Here is a 22,780-nt window from a genome sequence, read left to right as displayed (position 1 = left end):
TGCGACGTATCAGGGTGTGGTTGCGCTTTGGGGCTTGCTGGGTATGACTTCGGGAAAGTACTTCTAGGTTGAGCTTCGGAATTAGGTGATGCGCGTGCGATGTATGGCGTTGTCCATCAAAAGACGCGCTGCTGGCTCATCTCTAGTATACGACGGGTCTTCTTAAGCATCCTGATAGATCTCTTCAACCAAACCTTGCCGTCTAACTCTTTTCCAAAGTACAAACAAAGTACCTCGTCCCTGAGTTCGCGATCTGACGCCAATACCCAGCCGTAATGAGTATCAATCTCCTGATACCGCCTTTCCATGTCTGCTACTATCTCCCGCACTCGCTCAACTGACTCGCGTTCTTCTGCTGTACACGGCGTAGCTTCCACAAAGCGGTGGCATAGCGAATCGACTTCCTCGAAACAGCCAAGTATCTTTGCCTTCAGCTCACTGATCTTGTGGACTAGATCTTCAAATTCCGAAGAAACCTCTTTGCGCGGTTTGTCAGTTTGATATTCCGAGTTCATGATTATGCCTAGGGGTAGATGCGTATGACCAGCTCTGTAGTAAATAATGAGGTTTCAGATGTTGAGTCGCGCCATCGAGGCATACGCAGTGTTCTTAAATAAGCATGTGACAGTAGAAGAGTGCGACTAGGAATGCTTCACATGCATTTCAGCGCTATATCAACATTTCAATTGCTCGCCTCGCCTCGTCTGCTGACACCATGGAATATCAAAAGACTAGTTACATGTACACTCTTCGATTCTTGAATATCAGCTGCTGAATGATTCCAGTCAAATCAATCACCAGACATTCAACTTGAGTCTTCGTCTTCACAGCCAACAGCCTTCCGCATTCTTTGAAACATCTGTTCCAGACCACTCATGACCACCATAGCGCTCTCTTTCCTTTTCCAAGCCTTTAGCAGCTGAATTTGATAGTGACGCTTCACTTTTTCGTCCTCGTCGCACTTCAAGCCGTATAGTAGTGTCTCTATATCTTGCTGTAAGATCCAGCCGGAAACGGACTCTTGGAACCGCTTGATTTCGGTGTGGATCGCATCGAACGTTTTGTGTATTTCCTTGTGCTTCTTCTTGCGAAGCTTCTCGTTACTTCCACTCGTTTTCCCTTTGCGGATCTCGCAGATAGTCCAGAATGGGCCCGTGTCGGTGCGCGCCAGCTCTCTCATATAATGACCAAAGCTCTCGTCCGTGAAGCTTTCTTCCAGAGCCAAAGTAACAGCAGTAATATTTGTTTTCCGAACTATTCTCCTGTTAGTAGTATATCGACATTGTACTTTGACGGCGAACTTGCAGCTAGGATATAGTTCGCCTCCTGGGGTCAGCGTTAATTCAGAGACCTCCTTCAACTTCTTCTCAATCTGCTCGAGCTCAGTGGTCAATTCCTCTTTGTAGTTTTCGTGTTCATTGAGGACCTTCTTGACTTGCGCGAGCGTGAGAGAAGCGTCATAGGTGTTCATCTGTGCCACGTTGATGAAGAGCTCCGAGTATTTGATAGTATGTGAAGGAGTTGTAAATATCCTCCAGAAGTTTTCTATTGGGCTATGACTGTAATGTTGTCCTGTGCGCAAACAGTCATACCCAAGCTGTGACCATGAGGACGTGACGAGCCGGCATTGAGTCAAGGCGCGTCACGGCCAACGTCAACATGACCCGACAAAGAAGAGAAGCATGGACACCGTCCCTTACAGAAGTCTCGCTTACACCGCCTTCAACAAAAAGCAAACACGTCGCTGTTGTTGTTGTGAAGTCTTATCTACTGTTGAGGCGCCGTCGTCCCGAGACGATGCATGCTTCTACAAAACCACGGCTTGCGCGTCCACCCGAAATAGGGCAGCAAACTCATCACCGCCGTCATGTCAACGTCACACCCAACACCTCGGGCAACACTTCTCTCTACCACCTTTTGGGAAATCCTTCCCTCACACTACGACAAGATCATAAACCGCTGGTCAAAAATCGCACACCTACATCACGAAGCAAAGTCTGACATCCTCGCTACCGACCGCGCGGGTGCCATGGCCTCTATTAAAGCCGAACTGGAGATGCTGGAGCAGGATGTGGAGCAATATCGAAGCCTCGTGAACAGCATCGATATCACGGATATCGCAGGCACTTATGTTGTGGGTGGGAAGTTACCGCATCGCGCATTGGAAATCGCCAAGGAAGACAAGCAGGATTTAGAAGAGAGTTTGGAGATGATCGAGGAAAAGGTGAAAGAGGTCAGGGCAGATGTGAGGTATGGGTTCGAAGAGGAAGAGTTCGACTGGTCGATGTGTCCCTAGAGGCCGCATTCCACTCCAGGTGTCGAGGTTTGAGCTGCAAACCAAGTTCGAGACAATGTGAAACTGACAGTATGGAATGTCAGTGGGCTAGCCGTGGAATAATAAACAGAGTACGAATAAACGTGATTGTCATCCTACAATGATATCCCTCGACTCACATATTCGGATGTGTGATTATCCACCCATGATGTCTAAACCAGCTTCTTCCTTCACGCCCTAGTGTACAAAAGCAGGTCAGCAAGAAAAGATATGCGAAACATGTTCAAAACCACAGTGGCAAAAGTCAGCACAATGAGCGACGCCCATAACCCTCAAGACCGCCAACTGAGAGACCTGACATCCATATTAATGGACCTCGAGGATCGAGCCGACCGCGTATTGACAAGTCTTTACTTGCTCAAGCAGTTAGACGAAGAATTTGCAGCCATCGAGTCAGTCACAAAGCAGCAAGACTGTGTTGATCTTATCCGCTCACACACCGAGAAAATGGAGGCAAACCTGGAGGTCATGGAGCGGAAAAGCGAGTTGCTAGACGATGAACGGATCTGTGACTGGATCAACAACAGCAGAGGTGACACAGAAAAGGAGAACAGGAACGAGTTTCTCAATCGATTAATCAAGAAGATGGACGGTTTGCAGAAACAGATGGCGGAAGGGAGGAGGAGTTATGTCGGATAGGGGCATAGCGAAAGATTCGCAGGTGCGAAAATGCCGTGTTGTCATCAAGGATATAGCAGCTCTGCCAGATGCCATGTGCAAACTTGTTGCTTCTGCACTTCCTTGCTGGGAGCCGTCAATGGGTGCCGCTGAGTGCGCTACTCGAAGGAGCATTCCCACTGGACAGGCTCTGGCAGTGGTGCTGTGTTGGGAATGTTGCCGCTCTCTCGAAACTCAGCAATCTTCCTTTCTCCGTCTTCCTCTTTGACTACCGCGAATGCTGCGTTTGTGAAGTACAAGTCGCGTTTGACGCGGGTCTGGAAACCACCAGCCCACCCGATCATGTACACGAAGCCACCTTTATCGCCATTTATGTTGGGCACACCAAGGGTGTTGATGGGGCCATGCTTGAAAGGCGCGAAGGCCATACCCAGTGTCGCGTTGAAGATTGTATAGAGTCGCCGCGAGCCATCGAAGTCGTAATGCGTGTCGTTGAAGGTGAACTTGATGTCTTTCGAGAATGATTTCGCATGGCCGTTGGGCCAGTTCGTGTTCGCGGGGTATGGATAGAATCCTGTTCTTCTATCAGTATGATGAAGCCTTAAGCATATTATACTTAGTACGTACCATTGACAGCGCATTCTAACCAACTGCTAAGCTGAACGCTCGCATTTGCTTTTGGAGAGTCGGCCAACGAGCAAGGATCGATTGCTCCAGTCAAGAATTTGGGCGTGTTCGAGTCTAGTACCTCTTGCGGCGAGATATCGAATGCTGCGATAGATGCGATCAGACCGCATGCGGTGGCTTCAATTACGTCAGTTGTGAGCAGAACCGTGATTACAGGCCTCTTACCAAGGAACGGGAGGTAGCGCATGATGTTAGTTGTTATGACCAGAAAGATACAAGACCGAGGAGTGTTGATCAATGATCAGATCTGTTGTGCGCCATACTTATAAGTAGACGGTGACCTCGTTGCCTGCAGTCAAGGCTGACGAGGCTGACGGGCTGAAAGCGCAATGGGTGCAACGTTAACACAAGACAGGCAAGTGACCGGGGCGATGGCCGGCTCAGAGCTGAGTGGCTCCTCACCTGTTTGCAACATAGCGACCAATCAAACGAGAGAGCCTGGTATCATGGACTTGATGAGGAGGATGGAGGTCGAAGGTATTAATTGGTGCTGTCAGCTACGAAGCTATCGGAAGCTGCCTTCCGTGTCGATGCGTCCCGCGTCATTTTCGCGCCATCGCGGCCAGAGCTCCAGGCCGTCATCCTACGCAGCGCGTCCAAAGAAAGAGCTCTTCCCAAATAGCCCACCCACTCCTCTTGGCTTCTTGCCCATCTCAATAGTAGCCCTCTTATTGACGACCGCGAAACCACCTGTCTTTATGGCTTTCGCATTTGGATCAGTCTTGAATGCGCCGCTTGGGGGCGCAGCGCCTATGGGCGTGGGCGGCGTGTTGGACATCTCAACAGCCTCTCTCTCCGCCCCGGACATCTCGGCGATCTGAGACGTTTGCGGCATCTGCGCAGGCATCCACTCTACTCTGATCGACTCATCGCGACTAAGCTTCTGGTCGTCAAACCACAGCTCGAAGCGGATGTCTGCGGGTCCGATCAAGACGCGTACCGAGTACTCGATGCGCAGATAGTGCTTCTGCAACGACCAGAAGTGCTTGTTCTTCTCTTGGAACTTTTTCTCATCCGCTGCAGAGAGATCTGAATTTATCTCGCAAAGGATGCGCGTGTCTGCGAGCTGTCAGAAAGCTGTTCACGGGTACGAGTGGAGCGGTCCAGCTTTTGTACACATACATTGGTTCATTTGATCTGGCAAGATGGCCGCATCCAAGTCACTTTCGATGACAGTCGTCGGAAATGCCCTTCTCGGATCGCCCGGGTCGACCTTCTTGATGAAGTTGTGCTCGATCGGTTTGTCCACGCTTACTGGCGCGCCCTTCTTGACGAACCACGCTATCGACTGTGTGATGTATAGCTTGTTGTTCAGTGGGTCTCGAACAAGCTCCTTTCCTTGATGCTCAGGGTTCTTCTTGTCATACGCAATCTTGCACACAGTGCCATACGACGCTCGACAACAACGCCATCCGAGGACCGATCGTGATGTCAAGATCTTTCGCATACGATCGCTGACGAGACCCTTGCACACAGCGAGTTGAGGGTCAGGCGCTATGCTCACGGAGATTGACTCGGCGTTCGGGAAAGAGGTGCGCGCATAGTACTTTCGCAGCTGCGATTGCACATATGCGCTATTGCCTAATCCACCACTGAGAACAAGATGTGCTACATGCTCTCTCGGAAACTTCTGAAAGAGCGATTGCAGCTGCGTGTCGATGAGCTTGAACAACTTCGCAATTTGCTTATCGAAGAGGCGCTGCAGATCTTGCCGTTCAAAAGTCATCTCGCCGTTACGAATTCGAACTTCCGGATCAGAGTTGCTGTACGTTTGCGGAACACGTGGAATTCCTATACTGAACAACGGTGTGTCGTCTGGGGCGCCATACTCACACTTCACGGCTTGGAAGTCTCGACTTTTCATCATCTCCCATCCGGCATCCGCGGGGTCGACCGGTAGAGGATTTGTACTGTGTGCGAGCGTCAACCGATGCATCACCAGCCTCTCGAACTCATAATCGATCGCAGCGGATCCGATGGTCTCTCCAAACACAACGTCCATCTGCTGAAGATCGATAGCCTGGTTGACCGTGCCAGTGACTTTCAGCACGCTAAGATCGGTTGTCCCACCTCCGGCGTCACAGACTAGCAAGACATCGTTCTCGCGGAAAATGCCTGGTGCTTCAGTGGACACATGTACCGCAGCGGCTTCGGCTTCCGTAAGACCTATCGCCACTTCGTGGTGCGGATGCGTCCCATAGCCCGCCTCTTTCACCAGCCGTTTGAAGTTCTCCACTGTTGGCATTGGAGCCCATGTGGTCGGCACGCTGAAGATGAACTCAATTCTAGCCTCTTCCCAGCCAATGCCAGAAAGTTCTCCGCCAAGCTTGAACGACAGGTACTCGTACATCTTTCGCAGATAGTCGCCATACCACTTCTCAACCTCCTGTAGATTTTCGGGTGCGCCTTCTGGATCTTCTATCTGCTTTCGGTGGAGCTTCTCTGGATCGAGGCATGTCTTGAACCACTCCTTGTACTCCTTGTCATCGGCCGCGGTCTCTGCAGCGGTCTCCGAAAGAAAGCCCCATGATGACGGATCTTTGGAGCCAATTGGGTATACGACCACCGTTGGGACTTTGTTCTCGTTCGCCTGGAATCGTCCAGGCCACTTCTGCACCCAGCGGACAGTTTCGCTGCCTATGGAGAGGTTTACATATGCCACGCCGGTACCTGGAGAGATGTATCAGCCGCGGACTGGTGTGATAAGGAGCACGTGATCCGACGCAGCACACTAATCCGAATTGGGAATCGCCTCCCCACGTGCCATTCCTCAGCCTCACCAGAACTTACACGTCATCCCAAGGTCTACACCAACGATCATATGCGGTCGCTCGTTTCGCTCCATCTTGTCTCGTTGTCGGTGACGCGGTCTTTGTTGTTGCCTTCCCGCCTGATCACGTATCTATAAGATGCGGAGACGATGCAGGTGCCTTGAGGCGGCCCCTATGTCTCAGCCTTGCGGCACAGCATCTTTTCGACCGATCACAACACGCGCCATTTCGGCCCCCAAGTATTTTGAGCCTAAAAATACGCATTTTATGCATGCCGAGTGCGTCTTGGGGGCCGCAACGAGGCACTTCAGGGAGACTGCATAAGACCGAATGGTTGGCTAAACTATCTACCTTTCGGCCTCAGTCCGTTTCGCTTGCATTATTTGGGAGGAACTGTGATAGGACTAACATTATTGCCAGCGCCAAACGAGGTGACACCCCTCTTTAGTGGCTGCAACATAGGCCGTGGTACAGCACAGCCGGTAATCGCTAAAACTCTCTACGATTCCCACATGACAGGCTAACTTCGCCCAAGTTGCTCAATCACCCGAGATCTGACTGGGACCTCTTCTACCTATCTCTTCATCATTCTCGTACTAGAATCTCCGTTTTCTCTGCGAAAGCTTAACTGACAAGAGGCGGGCGGTCTTACATACGGAGCACAACAACTCATCTTCGGAATGACGGATCAAAATCAGCATACGCCCAGCTCCAGCTGGATTCATGTAAACATCACCACCCCTCCTGAGGCTCCTGCCGCGACAGCGTATCCTCTCCCGTTACAATTGGACGGGGCGCCAGTCGCGACAATACAGGTCCTTCTTCCTCCTGGGAAAGGTTTTGTCTGGTCCTCAGTCGTGGGTCTGCCACCAGGCCAGTCACCGATCCCGCAAACTTTAGGGGCCGGTGCAACCGCAACGGTCGACGGAATTCTTATTTCGCTCGACCCAAAGGGATCAGACATTGTTTTCCAAAGGTCTCCATCAGTCCCCGCTCAGACCGCAACATCTACACTATCTCCAAGCCCGGACGTACCTGCTCCGACAAGTTTGCCAGTGACGCCTGCTCCAACAAACCCTCCGGCAACTGGCACCAGGCCAACGAACTCTGCTTCCTCACCACCAGGTGTCGCTGTTTTACCTCAAAGTAAAGACCCAGGGCTTTCCACAGGTGCCATCGCCGGTATCGCAATCGGCTGCCTTTTTGCCGGTGCATTGCTCGCTGGAATCATCCTGTGGTTCTGCTGGCGCAAAAAAAGACAGCCAAAGAATCATTATCCTCAACCAGATACGTATGCGTTGGCTTCGCAGGAGAAAGGGTTCTCCGCCAACACTATACCGTTAGCCGGAAAACGATCATCTGTAGCTGCTTTGGGTGGTGGACTTCCTCAGCCTTTGGAAGACAAAGCCATCTCTGGCGATGTCTCGAAAATAAGCAATGCCATCAAGAATCACGTCCAGAGTTACTACCACACCAGCCGTGTCAACCCTGGTCTCATCGATTATGAGGACCTACACGCACTAGGACCAGGTCTACCAGTCTCGGTAGGAACACTCACTACATTGATTGGAAATGCTGCAACCCGAGAGATTGCGCTAAGGTTCATTATCGCCTGGGTCATCGTCTCGAAACTTCAACCCTCCAAAGATCCCTCAAAGAGCCTCTTGCCGTCCGAAGTCGCGCAATGTTACCAAGCTGTCGCAACTGGAGATCGTGGCTATCAAGGTATGCGGGACGAGTTCCTTCGTCTCCTAGTATAGAAGTACTGACTTTTGTACAGCTCAAACATCATTGATGGCGCGCTGGCGGGTCATGACTGCAGAGTTGATGCAGGCTAGCTACATTCGCAATCCCTTCGGTCCTTCCGACAGTCGACATGCAAGTATACAGGCAACGCTTGCAACATTAGACAACGTTCTGCAGCCATACGCGGACTCTCGCATGAACAATGGAGAGCGCAAGCGGAATCTTGAGGAAGTGCTGAAGCGGGCTGCGCTTTTCGCTTTCACGCTGTTTTCCCAGCCTAGCGCATGGGAATTCGAATGGCAGGAGGAACAAGGTGTCACCTCAGGGGACTTGTGCATTTTCCCCGCTCTTGTGCAAGTAGCGGATGAGGCTGGTAATCCAGTCAGTCCGCCGCGGCCTTTCAGCGAGGCTGTGGTGAGACGGTTGGATGCATGAGTCGGTGGCTCATGCAAGGAGACCCTCGCGTGCGACTGTGCTCACAGGTAGAACCTGTGCCACCTTCAAGAAGTTTCATCTTGCGGAGGCCTTTAGGTCTCACGCTGTCACAGTGATGGCCATAATGCTATCGAATGAATTTAAGCTTAGGATGGTGCTTACATCTTCATTTCGTTGTCGAACAGGAGAAGGCCATTCGCCACGACGCTTGCACCTGCGATCAAGAGGGTCACTCACCACGCTCGAGATGCGAAGGCTTACGCGAAACGGCCAATCGGCTAGACCAGGTCCTAGCCTGATCTCGGTTGCGCTTCCCTCTTCAGAACCCGCATCTTATGGGGGCCAATATGGAATGTGTTTTGGCCCCCATTGGGGCGTAGTCCATGCAATCAGCATCCTTGCGGCGTAGCCCAATAGCGAGGTTTGGATCGAAGACCAGTACCTTATAAGTAATTTATACCAAATCCGGCGAGACGTCCCATGCACATTGGCATGATTATGCTGTGCGGCGTGAGACGACAACGCTCATGACTCTGCGGTGCGGTGCCCGCGGCTGAGTTGTTGTTCTGCGCCCCCAACCAACACTTTACCGCTACATCGGTGCCGTGATCGACTGATAGCTATCCCATGTGTAGCTGTTAGCAAATACTTCCATCGGACAGGCCGACACACGAAACTGGAACACCAGCACATCCGCACCGGCTGTGTCTATTTCGAGCGAGTACTGCGTCATTATCTGCGGGGTTTGTCCTGGTGTACCTGGCGCATGTCGCCTGCTACCATTGCTAAACCCATGCGCGCTACCAGCTACTTCCAGACTCTGTACAGCAATAGTACAATCAGCTTGAAGTAATACGAAGGACGCTCATGCCAACGTTGACTTCGATGTTGCCCACTGCTGGCTTATTCCTACCGGAAACACTGCATCGGGCTGACCTCCCCACGCCAGCGTCTACGGAGACCGAAGGAACGAGGCTGAAGTACTTCCAACGCAAGATCGGGCGGCCGAAGCAGGAGCCCAGGAACTCTGAAGACCGGCGGCCATCAATTGCTATTCCGAGGGAAACGCCCGATGACATCTCATGCGACTTTCCAGCGATACCGACTACTTACTACTTTGCGGACTATGTCCTCACCACCGAGAAGGCTTCTGCGGATACCATCGCTTTCGTGAGCATCATTCAACAAGTGCGACAAGATATCGATGAGGCGACGCGCCTTTTCATCTCATCTGCGGTTTCGAATTTCCTGGATGCTTATCCAAATAAGCGGAGATGGATCGAGACTTCTTTGCTCGAGGTGCGGCGTGCTCTTAACGAAATTGGCATGGATATGGACAAAGCCTGGGGCCACGATGGAGATAACGGCACGGCTGCATCGAAGCTCAAGCTTGAGTGGGGTCTAAGAAACCAGAAAAAACTTCTGAAGAAGAAGCAGCTATTAGATCAGTGCCACGCTCAGTTGACTGGTGCTATCTACGTCATGCAAACGGCAGAACTCTGTGGGAAGCCTGGTGCTATCGCAGAAACACCCATTTTCGAGGCTCCGGTACGACCTTGGGTACCTCATGATGAGAAAGACGCGCTACGTGGACCTTATTCGAGGCAGAAGTACCGAACAAATCAGGCGAACGCCTCCGCATCAAATATTACACTGGCGTCTGAAGCTGAAAAAGACGACATCGAAAGTGAGTATCATCCACGATAGACAAAACTTCAGTCCAACTAACAACCTTTAGCCGGTAGTGTCAATTCGGTGCCCGTAGAACTGGCCGGTAGTACGCCGGCTGACTTGGAAATCGAGGAGAGGCAAAACTCACAGAGCTTCCTGAGCCCTCAGGTATCCCGCGAATTCAGTACTGAAAGCTCGACACTGTCCAGACGACCACGAGCACGCTCAGACTACTCCCGACAATCCGTCCTTCGGGAGCCAAGACCTCGCGCCTCCATCGATGTCGTTCCTTCCTCCTCGAATAATGGCGATGCAACAACAATCGAGCGCACTGACTCCACTCTGTCCACACAAGCTACGGTCAGCGTCCCCATGGTAGCGAGACGGTATCGAGCAACGTCGATAGACATCCAAAGGCATAGTGAAAAGCACAGGTCTTTGCCATCGGAGCTTCCTCATCTCAAGAGTCAGCCGTCACTTATCGATGATTTGGCTGACTATGTGATGCCTAGTGCGGCGAGTGAGAGGCTGCCGAGTAGGGAATGGCCAAACAGTCCAATAGGTTCTATTCCATCGATCTCGGTGACGTCGACCCCAACAACCGGTCATATGTTACCTGTAGTCCCCGAAACTACACCGACGACGAATGCGATGACAGACGGAGTTTCAAACGCGACCAAGACTACTGCAGCTCAGCCATCGCCCCGCCAGCTTCCTACAACTAGCGAAGGCCTGGCGCAACCACCACAACATGAAAAGGGGGATTTGGATGCGTCGTCGGTGTCTAAGGACGACTCGAGCCTGCGACGAAATAGCTTTGTCTCTGCCGAGCGTACACCGTCGCCTATGTCTCATTATGCAACATCTATACACACTTTGCGATCGCCCAGTGCTCTTGTAAACGTCACCACTTTCACCGACGACGAGCCAGTTCGTCGCCCAAGTAGCCAGCGGCCGTCGCAGCGCATGTCGAAAAGGTTGTCGCAGACGTCAAGTAGCAGATCCTTTAGCGCTACACCGTCACCCACAATTACCACGGTCGCTGAAACTGCAACAACACCTGGTACGAAAGAGGCGACTACCCTTCCGATAAATGCACCGTCTTATCCACCACCACCACCGCCCCAGATCATCGCCCCGGAAACTTCGCAACCCATAGTTGCCAGCCCAACAGAGACGCCAGAGGAGCGAGACGATGACGACGTCGTGCTCTCCGTCCTTCAGCAACGCCTTGCCAGCGCAACAGAGACGCCAGCGGAGCTAGACGATGACGACGTCGTACTCTCCGTCCTTCAGCAACGACTTCGTAGCCACAAAGTCGTCAAGACGATGGCTGAAGACTTAGTGCGACAGGCTTCCACAACGGAAGCGGCGCAACCGATAACGGATACGCAACAAGCCATACTTTCACCACCCGTTTTGCATGAGCAACCAATTCCCACACCGAAACAAGATTTGCGCGTGGAGGTACCACCCACCACCTCATCGGTCCCAGTTCAGGTAGAGATACCTCCTCCAGTTCCGTCTGTTCCAGTGCAGGCAGAAAACCTTCCAGCGCCTTCCGACGGGAGTCAGGACGGAGATGCTCCGAAGAAGCCCATGTCAGCACAGGCTAAGCGAAGAGCTGCGCACGCACGGAGGATGCAACTAGCTTTTGGTGACGATGCGACGGCTTGAAATGGTGGTTTGTGGGATGGAGGTCGGTTAGCTGTGTCATAACATAATGATAATATGTGAACCAAATTCACCTCGTTCCCAAACCGCTTCTTGGCATCAGTACACCAAGCATTCTGAGGTCTGAAGGCGCATCTCATGTTAGCATCATGTTTTCATGTTCACCAGTTGACATCACAAATCACACAGCAAGCAGAGAAACGAGGGTTAGACAGTAAGACATGGCAGTGAATCACATCTACCATCCCCTTTTCCCGGACCCTCTCAGCGTCCTCATCTCAGCCAGTCAGACACATCTACCCACAGGAAAACTCGCCGTAGGACCTCTGACCGGCCTTTCCATCATAACCCCAATCATCTTAATGCAACCAAGATGCTACGGACAGGTACCAGGAGGTAGACCTGTCTATGCGGCGTAGGGAGCAGCGGTGACGGTAACGGCACGAGCGGTAACGGTGACGGTATCGATGCGATGGGTTACCTTAGGCTCGATAAACATGGTGGTTTCCATGGTGCCGAAGGTAACGCCTGCGAAGAGGGCCATGGTGGCGCCGAGGATAGTGGAGAATTGCATTGTGGTGGTCGGGTTGGGTTGCTGGGAAGGGAGTGTTAGGTGGAGTGATGGGGTGGTAGAAAAGGGGGGGTAGTACGTTTTGTTGGTAGTGACTGGGGATGTGTTAGTTGGTTTTGCTTGAAGTGATGAAGAGGATGTAAGAAGAGCAGAGATCGTACTTTGAGTTTTTTTTATCGAAGTCGAAGATGGTAGATTGCGGTCGAAGTGTTTGCGGATGAGAGACTCTAAGAGGGGATATTCCGTGTTTTGTACTCTGACCCTGCATTTCCTCATGCATCGAGACTGATCTCAAGTGTGTTCGTGTGTGGTTTGGTATTTGGGTTGCCATCCACTCCATCCACTGGTACTACGATGGGACGCAATGTAGCCCCTCAAAATTTCCGCAACACTCAACCATCCCATACGAAAATGTACCCCTCAAATGAGAGAGATCGTAGGCATCGGAGACTCTTCAAAATGCAGCATTGTTTGGTTCCGGCCTCGGAGAAGCGGAGAGGGTGATGAGGCAGGCAGGGTCCAACCCCAGTGAAGCACCTGAAGCTGGTACTCCCCGTTCCATGGCACTATGATGCGACTGAGGGGAAGCCGATGACGGAGATGAGATAGACATTACAAATGAACAAGAGTGCCATACGTGTGGATGGTAGGTCGTAATATTCTATCGAGCATGATCGCGTACTCGCATGGTACACATTCAAGTATTGTCTCCGACCTGATATACCAACTCAAAAATGATCGATCATAGTTTTCGCCGGTCTCAATTTTCTCCGCTACATTGCACTCTCAACAATTTTGCATGGGTAATTTGGAAGAATCATGTTCGTGCAATCGGACCCTGAGCCACACTTCACCTTCTAATTTGCCCCCAGGGTCTATACCACTCTGCATATTTCGCTCCAATGCGTTCGGTGGCAGGTGATATTGCTTACGTTATCGGTAAACATACGCGACATAATGTCACCGTGCCAACAAGCCGACCGCGTCCCCACTGTACTTTGAGCAAAAGTATTGAGACACTGCAGCTGGAAAGCCTAGCTCGCGTGGTATCGCATCAACGGTGGGGAATCAACATATTGCATGAAGAGGGACAGCGCTGCTACCTCAATCGTATTGATTGTTACCTCAGAGGGTGCACTATCGCATCAGCCAGGCGATTGAGTCTGCCACTAGAACAAGAGAAGACATATTGATGATAATAATACGCACGAGGATGTGCTGCGAATCACACTATAGCGGAAACAAACCACAGGAGCCGTGGGGTAGCTCAAGAACAGAGTGAGGCCATCTTCATTTACTTCCGCTAGGATAGCGGAATCTTGTATTGAGATTGCGGGCCCAGCTGGCAAGGGCGTTGAACTCACCATATTTCATTCCTCATAGAATTGCGGATATGTTGTGACGTGGCAGAAGAACGTTTGTTGGATCTAATCGAGTATGTGATCGGAACTGTGTGTCACAGATACATCGCAAACTGCCAATCATTATATCACGATAGCGATAGTCGGAACCAGATCTGATCTCGGAGGTACCGCCACCAAAATATATCGGCTGGTCATCGGTCTCATAGATTGTGAGTGCGTTATGGGTATTGATTACAATTTCGTTCTAGTCAGAGTCGCCAAGTTAGCCAGGTGACAGAAGCCTTGCGACGGAGATGGCTTACTGTTCGGCTAAAGAGCCCCTTCCTCCACTTCCAATTCGCCGCCGAAGCGGGTCGTGTCCCTTGAGTGAGAGTCTCTGTGACCTCAGTACGGTGAGCGTGGATCTCTGCTGTGCCCCGTGTTCGATCGCATGCAATGCGTATAAATTCTGCTCGAGATTCTACGCGAGGAGGTCCGCAACGTTCATGGGCATTTCGTCGATCTGGGTAGAGTAATACACTACGAGGATTAGCGGATGTCTGAAGAAGAAGCTGAACAGTACTTACACTCAATGTCACGGAGGATGCGAACGTCATCTTGAGTGACAAAGTTGATGGCTACACCCTTGCGTCCGAATCGTCCACTTCGACCAATCCTGTGGATGTAGTTCTCACGGTTCGATGGCAGATCGTAGTTGATGACGAGCGACACTTGTTGCACGTCAATGCCACGCGCCCACACATCGGTCGAGATGAGCACGCGAGAGTTGGCCTGACGGAAGTCAGCCATAATGCTGTCTCGCTCCTTCTGGGGCATCTCTCCGTGCATGGAGGACACAGTAAAGTTGGCATCGCGCATCTTGTCCGTCAGCCAGTCAACCTTGCGGCGCGTGTTGCAGAAGATGACTGCTTGTGTGATGGTGAGTGTGTCGTAGAGATCGCACAGGGTGTCGAATTTCCACTCCTCCTTCTCGATAGCGATGAAGTATTGCTTGAGGCCCTCTAGCGTCAATTCGTCACGCTTAACCAGAATGCGCACGGGGTCCGTCATGAATTTAGTCGTCATCTCGAGCACATCGTATGGGAGGGTGGCCGAAACGACAACAACTTGGGTGGCAGGTGGGAGGTAGCGGTAGACATCGTAGATTTGCTCGCGGAAACCTCGGTTGAGGAGCTCATCGGCTTCATCGAGAACGAGCATCTTGATGTTGCGTGTGCGGAGATTGCGGCGGCGAATCATGTCGGCTACACGTCCTGGGGTTCCAGAGACAACGTGCTGACCATAGTCGAGCTTGCGGATATCCTCGCCGACGTTTGTTCCTCCGACGCAAGGATGGCACTGCACGTTCATGTAATCGCCGAGACCCATGATAACCTGCTGGATCTGGGTCGCAAGTTCGCGAGTGGGTGAGAGTACGAGTGCTATGTCTGATCAGCAAAGTCCTATCTCTGCAATCTAATATGACGTACCCTGTGTCTCGCGCACAGCCGTGTCGATGACCTGGAGGATGGAGATGGAGAAAGTCGCGGTCTTTCCTGTTCCGGACTGCGCCTGAGCGATGGTGTCGCGACCCTTGCAGATTTGAACGATGGCGCGCGACTGCACAGCTGAGGGCGACTCGTATCCGTAGGCGTAGATACCGCGTAGCAAGTTCTCCTTCAGGTGCATGGCCTCGAAGGTAGGCGCGACCGTGACCTCCTTGGAGGTGGAGAACTCGATCTTGTCGTCGGCATTTCGGTCGATTCCGTCGGCCATCTTGAATGTGAAGCCGGGGTTGGTATGGGTGATTGGTAGTTTTCGAGTCGGTCGCGACGTGCAAGAAAGTTTGGAGCAGTTGCGCCTCAGCTTTGCGGAGGGCCGGAGCCTCGGCGCGCTAGCCCCGTTGACTAGCGCGTTCTGCGATTTATGTCGCCGCGACAGGCTCCACCACCAGCTCGACATCGTCACCGCCGCAAAGGTCTGCACATCTACTACCGAACCGCTGCTATACCAAGACTCATAGTTACTCTAGGCGACCGCAAGCATGCTTTTGGAAGATCAGCGCCAACTCCACGAGGACCTCGAGCGCCTCGAGGACGCCGCTGCCGAGCGACTCCTAGAAGACCCCCCGCATGTAGGCATTACCCTCGCGTCCGTCGCGAACTGCATGCTAACATCTCATCAGATTCGCGATCGCCTCGCACGTGACCACGACATTGCGCGATTCTTGGAGCAGATCGAGAGCCAGTCGAGCCGCCTACTGAAGATCTACCAGGATGAGGACAGAAAGAAGGAGGACGAGGTGCGCGGTCTCACCCACGGCGACCCCATGGAGTCCTTCATGAAGGAGATCGCATCTATCAAGGACTTCCACAGCCGATACCCGAACGAGCCTGTCGAGAACCTGGAGAAGGCCTACAAGAAACGCTCACCCGAAGACCACACGGCATCCATCGCAGCCATCGACTCCATGTTCACCGGCGAGGAGGGCTTTGGTCGCTTCTTCGACCTGACGACTCTGCACGAGCAGTACCTCAACCTTCCCGTTCAGCAGAACGCGCGCCGTCTGACCTATCTGGAGTACCTCGACAAGTTCGACATCTTCACCCCTCCGCAATGCAACATTCGGCGCGAGCAGAAGAAATCAGAGGCCTACTTTCATTACCTAAAAGCTCTACAAGACTACCTCGAGAGCTTCATGCGACGGACGAAGCCGCTAGAGAACCTGGATAAGCTCTTCACCAGCTTCGACAAGGAGTTCGAGGAGGCATGGGAGAAAGACGCAGTTCCAGGCTGGGAGAAAAAGTCCACGGCGTCTGCACCGGTCAACGGTGAGGCGCAGGGCGAGGGCATCTGGTGCTCAGCCTGCAAGAAAGGCTTCTCGAAAGAGACTGTTTACGAAGCACATTTGTCCGGCAAGAAACACAAGAAGGCGCTACAAGAGAGCCAGAACGGCGCGCAGGACGCTGAAAAGCAGTCGAACGGTGCCTCCTCAGATTTGCAACGCTTCAAGGAGCGCGCAGTCGCCGAGCGCGAGTTCAGGATACGGAAGCTCGCTGCAGCCATGCAGACGGAGCGCGGCGACACCAAGGTCAACGTCGAGCGGAAGCAGGGTATGACCGAGCGCGAGCGCCAACAAGAGCTAGAGCAGCTATACGCAGAGCAGCCCGAGAACGGCGGAGAAAAGGAGGACAACGAATCCGACAGCGAAGACAAGATCTACAACCCGCTCAAGCTACCACTCGCCTGGGACGGCAAGCCCATCCCCTTCTGGCTTTACAAACTCCACGGTCTCGGCGTCGAATTCCCCTGCGAGATTTGCGGAAACTTCGTATACATGGGCAGGCGCGCATTCGACAAGCACTTCAACGAGCCTCGCCACATCCACGGTCTCAAGTGTCTCGGCATCACCAACACCACCCTCTTCCGGGAGATTACAAGCATACAGGAGGCTGAGGAGTTGTGGCGCAAGATCCAGAAGGACCAGAAGAAACAGAAACTGCTTGCGGAGAACGTGGTCGAGATGGAGGACAACGAAGGCAACGTCATGCCGGAGAAGGTCTACCGCGACTTGGCTGCCGCGGGCATGTTGTGAGCGGGCATGTTGCCTTGGCATTCACGCCGCTTTTGCCCTGGCCTTTCTCAAATGAGAGGAGGGTTTTGGGTTACTACCTCGCCAAACGAATACTTCGATTCCGGCATCTTTGAACAAACAATACACGCCCGTCAATGGCGAATTTGGGGAAACTCGGGACCTAGTCCAGTAAGTCAAAGAGCGTTGCTTTTGTTCTATCGGTGCCACTACACCATTTTCTCGTTCTTCATCCTAGCATTGTTCTTTATTTTGGAGTCTGCTTTTCACCTCAAGAAGAGCTAATAAGCCAGAAAACTACGCATGGCTGGCGTTATGGAGTTGCGTCCACAGGAATGCCTCTCCGTAAGGACAAGAGTGCATATGAGAGACATGTAAAATAAGAGCTATCCAGAAGCATGGTTCTGTTGGTGACTATGTAGTCTGAATAAGAAACCACGTCGATACTGTGTCACCCCGCTTATTCTTGTTGCTTGTACCACCCCCTGCGAGCTCATCCTGCGTTGCACTGAAATTGAGCTTCCCCTGGCTTCAGCGCCACGACGCTCCTCGTCCGGAGCTGGAGATGCGTCGACATATAACTGCAATGACATAGCCAAAGTCAGAGATGGTCTACCCACTGGCGATTAAGAGAGTTGACAATTCTTCATTGCTGGAAATCGCTATCCCCGGGCCTAAATATTGTGCCGCCGTTGGAGCACGTCCCGGATCTTTGATGAGTGTATGAACAATCCCGGGGTTGGCAGCATGATTGTTTGATGGACCTCATGCCCAAGTAAGATTTGGTTCTTCTGCTCCTCGTGTCTATACACCGCGTCACCTGCTGTAAGGTGTGCTATCGGGACCCATCCGCGACCCCACGACACGTCTAGTGGCTCTTGCGGCTGATGCAATGGTACTTGCATCGAGTCGGCCTGATCGCCTGTCCAGTCTATATCCACATGTCGTTTCCAACTTTTTTTGTGTTATGTCTTCGTGTCTTTCGAAGTCCAAATCTTCTCAGACGGGCTGAACGTGCGTGTGCGGGCGACAACACTCAGCTATAAACACGCTACTACCGTAGCCGGCAGGAATCAGGACAGAAAGTGCGTGCCGGACATCCTGGATAGAGGGGCGATCGTTGCTAGCGTGTGCTAACATTGGCATGAATAGTTGCGGAAACCTGGTAGTATTGATAGGACGACTTGCATCGTGGGAAAATTCCTCTTTCCAGGAGATTTGGTTCAACGGCTCCATCCAGTCTTGTATACGATCTAGATTTGCCTGAAAGGACCATCCTCTCTGCAACCAAGGGCGTGAAGTTTCTCGAGCAACTGGGATCATACAATAGCCCATCTCGAGAAAGATACACCCCAAAGAGAAGATATCCTCCGAACGTCCGCAGCGCTCTCTATTTGCTCGTTCCGGCGCTTGGTACTTGGTAGTGATCATTTCTCCACCGCTGGTGGTACTACTGTCATGCTCCGACATGTCTGCAGACCAGCCGAAGTCAGCTAGCCAGAGTCCCTGGGGTGACAGGAGTACCTGGGAGGGCTTGAGATCCTTGTGTCGGATACTCTGTTCGTGGAGATAGGCAACAGCATTGGCTATGCATCCTAAGCTACGGCTGATACGAATTTTGCACCAGTACACAACTTGTGCGACTTCATCTCGCAAGTTGAGACCTGGTCTCAAAACCTCTGATGGTATGAGGGCAAGAAGTGGTTTCACCGCTGCACGAATCTTCTCCGATTGCTGAAATGACTGAGACGGTCCAACTTTGTTCGTTTCAATATGATCCAAGGAGTATTGTCTCAAGACGTTAAAGTCATGAAGTAGCGCTGCGAGATCCGTTCGAGCAACCGGCCAAATCAACATGCCAATCTCGAACCCCCTTCTTTGCTCATGCAGATAAGATCCAACCAACTCCACAACATGACGATGGCGATGCTTCGAGATTCGGCCAAGTATTTTGATTTCGTTGAGCTGCTGAGAAGAGATGCGGCGCGTGTAGGTGCGTTTCAAGGCTAGAGGCACGCCATCAATGTGTGTCTCATAAACGACGCCGACACCGCCTCCACCCAGTCTTTGGCCTATAGTGAACGGAAGTACATCTTCGCGTGTTAGATTCAGCTGTGATTGACCGTTGAACCTGCTGTGCCAGGCAGCGATAGCTGATTCCGAGTCTTTCTTCACAACGACGAAATCGTCCTCCGCATCCGGCTCGTCATGGTCGGTCGATAGAACTCTGGGGATGTCGGTCCGCGAAAGGAAACTGTCGATATGAGCCATTGACAGAAGTGGCGTCGACGGTGATTGGCGAAGTGATGTATGATAAGAGGGAGCATGGTGTAGATGGACACGTCGTGATGCGCGTCTGCAGGGTGGGGCAGGGGTACTTCCTTTCTGGTTCAGGCTGAGTCCAATAGAAGGGAAGTGGCGTTCCAGCCTTGGGGGCAAGTACCAACGCAAGAAAAATGACCGGCGCGCGCATAACAAGTACACGGACTGTAGTATCTTCACATGATGTGATCAACATTAGAGGCGAACATGGCACTTTGCAACGCGCGCATACGATACCCAAACTGCGTGAAGCTCCCATACATACATCTACAATACAACCTACTGTTCCAAAAACTCCCACAACCCCTCGCCATTGACGAAATCGCCCCAAATAACATTGACAAGCCAATAATCTTGCCTCAGCTTTCCAAGCAGTGTACTGCTGGCGCTCCTCGGCGGGTAAATCCTCTGCCACTCCCTGAAGATACTAAACGCTTCATCAAGCCAACTCCTGAAACTGACAGCCTCGATGATAGTAGGCGTAACAATCTCTTTGCCAGCAAACGTACCCCAGGTAACAGGGTTCACACCATCTTCTTGACTAGCTTCAAACTCTCCGGCGGCGTTACCGGCGAAGTAGGTGACTTGGTCGTGAGCATCAAGCTTGGGTTTGAGGGTGGCAAATTCGGAGGCGGGGATGAAGAACTCGACAAAAGGTTTTTGGAAGACGTAGCCATTCTTGGGGCCCCAGCCGAATACGGAATCGGTGGATTTGACGCCGTTGACAGCAGGTTGCGAGGCGACTGTCCACCAGCCCTTTGCGTTGAGCGCAAGCAGCTGCTTGCTGATGGTCAGGGTCTCGGGAGACAGACTTTGTTCGCTCCATGGTATGGCCTCAAGATCTCCTTCGATGTGGCGGCGGAAGAGTTTCGAGATGTCGTCTTTCTCGACGGGATGGCCCCAGAGTTTGAGAGCTTGCGGTGTTGAGACGTGGAGGGTTGGACCGTAGCCATCAATCTCACCGAAGGCAGGCGAACGTGCATCACCCCAACGACCGTTGGGAAAGTCGTCCCATGTCGCTTCACGACCCAATGAGCCTTCGCCCTCTGAGATTGCCAGTGTGTTCGCCCGGGTGTTGATTGGACCCCTTGGTACACCAGCTTCCTCCTCCGTAGCTTCGTACGAGTGATTGCTTGACTTCGCCGCGGACGGGTGTGATATTATCACTCTGTTGTGGGGACCGGAATTGACAGCAGACGATCGTCGTCTGCGCGGCATTATGCCGTTCGGTGGTGGCTCAAGGTTGATGGCGGGCGTGGTCTCGACAATGACATCGTCGACGTCTTCGATAGTCGATGGGATGAGGTGCGTGTCTTCCACGATATGCGACACCGCCTTTTCCAAGTTCAGTGTGTAGAAATGGAAACCTCTCCTGCAAGTATCCGGCCGCGCCTTGATGTGTTCCACCATTTCGTCCATAATCTTGACGCCAACTTGCTTCACCATTTCATCGTCGCTCTTCACCGCGTCCAGTCGCTTCAGCATATCCGACGGTAGCTTCGCATGCGATAGTTTCGTCGTCCTGAGCAAGATCTTGTAGGATTGTATTGGCATCAGCCCCGGTATGATCGGTATCGTCTTGAACACTCCGCTCTCATGCTCCCTCAGCATCTTCTCGAACTTGTCGTATGCCTCAACATCGTAGAAGAGCTGGGTCATGATGAAATCTGCACCAGCCTTGGTCTTTTCAATCAGGTATGGCAGGTCGTGCAGCGGATCTTGATCCTTGGGATGGCTCTGATCCGAGTGGCCCTCTGGATACGCAGCGACACCAATGCAGAAATAGTCTCCGTACTCTTTCCGGATGTATTTGACCAAGTCAATCGCCCACGTGAAGTCCTTGTTCGAGTCTTGTTCCGGCGGTGTTCCCTCATCCCTGTACTCGTCGCTCCGTGGCGCGTCACCCCTCAGCGCCAGGATATTCCGTATACCCAGCACCTTTGCCTGTTCGAGCGCGTCGTCGATGAGCTGGCGGTTCATATTGGTGCACGTAAGATGTAGACATGTCGTGAGGCCTAATTGGCGCTGGCATATCTCTGCGAGTTCGAGCGACTTGGTGGCTGTTGACCCGCCGGCACCCCAGGTAACGGTCACGAAGAGTGGTCGGAGAGCCTGCGACATGCGCTCTAAACGTGTTTGGAGGTTCGCAAATCCCTAGAGAGCCGTTAACGATCAATTCTTCTTTCGCGATGTTCTTTCCCCATCCATACTGCGGCCCTCCACATTCGTCGCGTGCGAGCGGGGCAAACTCACCATGGCTGTCTTGGGCGGGAAGAACTCGAGCGAGAAGTAGTTGGCGCCATCGGGCAGCGCATTGATCTTATCCGTAATCCGCTCCATCGTGAAGGCGCGACCGAGGATAGAGGGAAAGGTGGTGTGGCGGACGACGTTGTGTCATGGCTGCAAGTGATGGAAACAAAAAGTTGACCCGCCGCTCATCTGGAAGGCGCGAGTGGGGCACGCGATCGACGGTCAGGATCATTATCCTTTATCGGCGCATGCGTGCCACACTGAGCATTCAGAAGCTCTGACGCGATTATTTGACAAGAAATTCATTGTCAGTGAACGCTACATGATGTTGAACGTAGGATTGGTCAGGGTGACTGTTACATGGTCGGACAGGTCATCCAGCTTTCTCATAGAAAGTGTCATTCAAACGCCGTATTTTGCCATTTCCTATACTTGAGTCTAGTTGCTGGTTCGTCTTGTGCGCGCGGTATGATCACATATGACAGAAGCGCAGCGTCAGTCTAAAAATCTCCAACGAACGAGATGTATGGTATCCACATGCTCTCGCTCTGTTAAGTGCAACCGTCGGAGCGGGGTGCCGGATGTCAATGGATCACTTGATGCAGGTGCCGCGCATTGCATCGCATAAGTAAGCATAGCATTCGTTACTTCTGACGAGAGCGAAAGTTCCAGTAGGGGAACAGATTGACTTGCTGTAGATATATCTGATCTGATCTTTCCATCACTTCCATCTCAGAAAGGTACCACCATAATAATCCCATCCAA

The 22,780-nt window shown here is 52.3% G+C and overlaps 8 protein-coding genes across 8 annotated transcripts; 3 read left to right on the top strand and 5 right to left on the bottom strand.

The window, feature by feature from the left end:
* Positions 1-805: 805 nt before the first annotated feature.
* Positions 806-1,471, bottom strand: J4E83_001174 (uncharacterized protein; the record flags this gene model as incomplete). Its single annotated transcript, XM_049328131.1, has 1 exon — positions 806-1,471. One exon carries the CDS (start codon positions 1,469-1,471, stop codon positions 806-808), a length of 666 nt encoding a protein of 221 aa, XP_049192649.1.
* Positions 1,472-1,867: 396 nt separating this feature from the next.
* Positions 1,868-2,974, top strand: J4E83_001173 (uncharacterized protein; the record flags this gene model as incomplete). The annotated part of the gene is made up of 2 exons (XM_049328130.1): positions 1,868-2,271; positions 2,530-2,974. 2 exons carry the CDS (start codon positions 1,868-1,870, stop codon positions 2,972-2,974), a joined length of 849 nt encoding a protein of 282 aa, XP_049192648.1.
* Positions 2,975-3,111: 137 nt separating this feature from the next.
* On the bottom strand, positions 3,112-3,827 carry J4E83_001172 (uncharacterized protein; the record flags this gene model as incomplete). Its single annotated transcript, XM_049328129.1, has 2 exons — positions 3,112-3,527; positions 3,581-3,827. The coding sequence occupies 2 exons, from the start codon at positions 3,825-3,827 to the stop codon at positions 3,112-3,114; spliced, it is 663 nt and encodes a 220-aa protein (XP_049192647.1).
* A 396-nt stretch (positions 3,828-4,223) lies between these two features.
* On the bottom strand, positions 4,224-6,485 carry J4E83_001171 (uncharacterized protein; the record flags this gene model as incomplete). The annotated part of the gene is made up of 3 exons (XM_049328128.1): positions 4,224-4,699; positions 4,763-6,310; positions 6,431-6,485. The coding sequence occupies 3 exons, from the start codon at positions 6,483-6,485 to the stop codon at positions 4,224-4,226; spliced, it is 2,079 nt and encodes a 692-aa protein (XP_049192646.1).
* A 2,974-nt stretch (positions 6,486-9,459) lies between these two features.
* On the top strand, positions 9,460-10,299 carry J4E83_001170 (uncharacterized protein; the record flags this gene model as incomplete). Its single annotated transcript, XM_049328127.1, has 1 exon — positions 9,460-10,299. One exon carries the CDS (start codon positions 9,460-9,462, stop codon positions 10,297-10,299), a length of 840 nt encoding a protein of 279 aa, XP_049192645.1.
* A 4,033-nt stretch (positions 10,300-14,332) lies between these two features.
* Positions 14,333-15,627, bottom strand: FAL1 (RNA helicase; the record flags this gene model as incomplete). The annotated part of the gene is made up of 3 exons (XM_049328126.1): positions 14,333-14,391; positions 14,439-15,293; positions 15,342-15,627. The coding sequence occupies 3 exons, from the start codon at positions 15,625-15,627 to the stop codon at positions 14,333-14,335; spliced, it is 1,200 nt and encodes a 399-aa protein (XP_049192644.1).
* A 268-nt stretch (positions 15,628-15,895) lies between these two features.
* On the top strand, positions 15,896-17,446 carry J4E83_001168 (uncharacterized protein; the record flags this gene model as incomplete). Its single annotated transcript, XM_049328125.1, has 2 exons — positions 15,896-15,985; positions 16,037-17,446. 2 exons carry the CDS (start codon positions 15,896-15,898, stop codon positions 17,444-17,446), a joined length of 1,500 nt encoding a protein of 499 aa, XP_049192643.1.
* Positions 17,447-20,044: 2,598 nt separating this feature from the next.
* On the bottom strand, positions 20,045-22,105 carry J4E83_001167 (uncharacterized protein; the record flags this gene model as incomplete). The annotated part of the gene is made up of 2 exons (XM_049328124.1): positions 20,045-21,919; positions 22,019-22,105. The coding sequence occupies 2 exons, from the start codon at positions 22,103-22,105 to the stop codon at positions 20,045-20,047; spliced, it is 1,962 nt and encodes a 653-aa protein (XP_049192642.1).
* Between the last annotated feature and the right edge of the window lie 675 nt (positions 22,106-22,780).

The sequence above is a fragment of the Alternaria metachromatica genome (genome assembly GCF_023757995.1).
Source record: "Alternaria metachromatica strain BMP 0045 chromosome Unknown scaffold_2, whole genome shotgun sequence".
Taxonomy (NCBI): domain Eukaryota; kingdom Fungi; phylum Ascomycota; class Dothideomycetes; order Pleosporales; family Pleosporaceae; genus Alternaria; species Alternaria metachromatica.
This window is presented reverse-complemented; position numbering and strand designations above follow the sequence as displayed.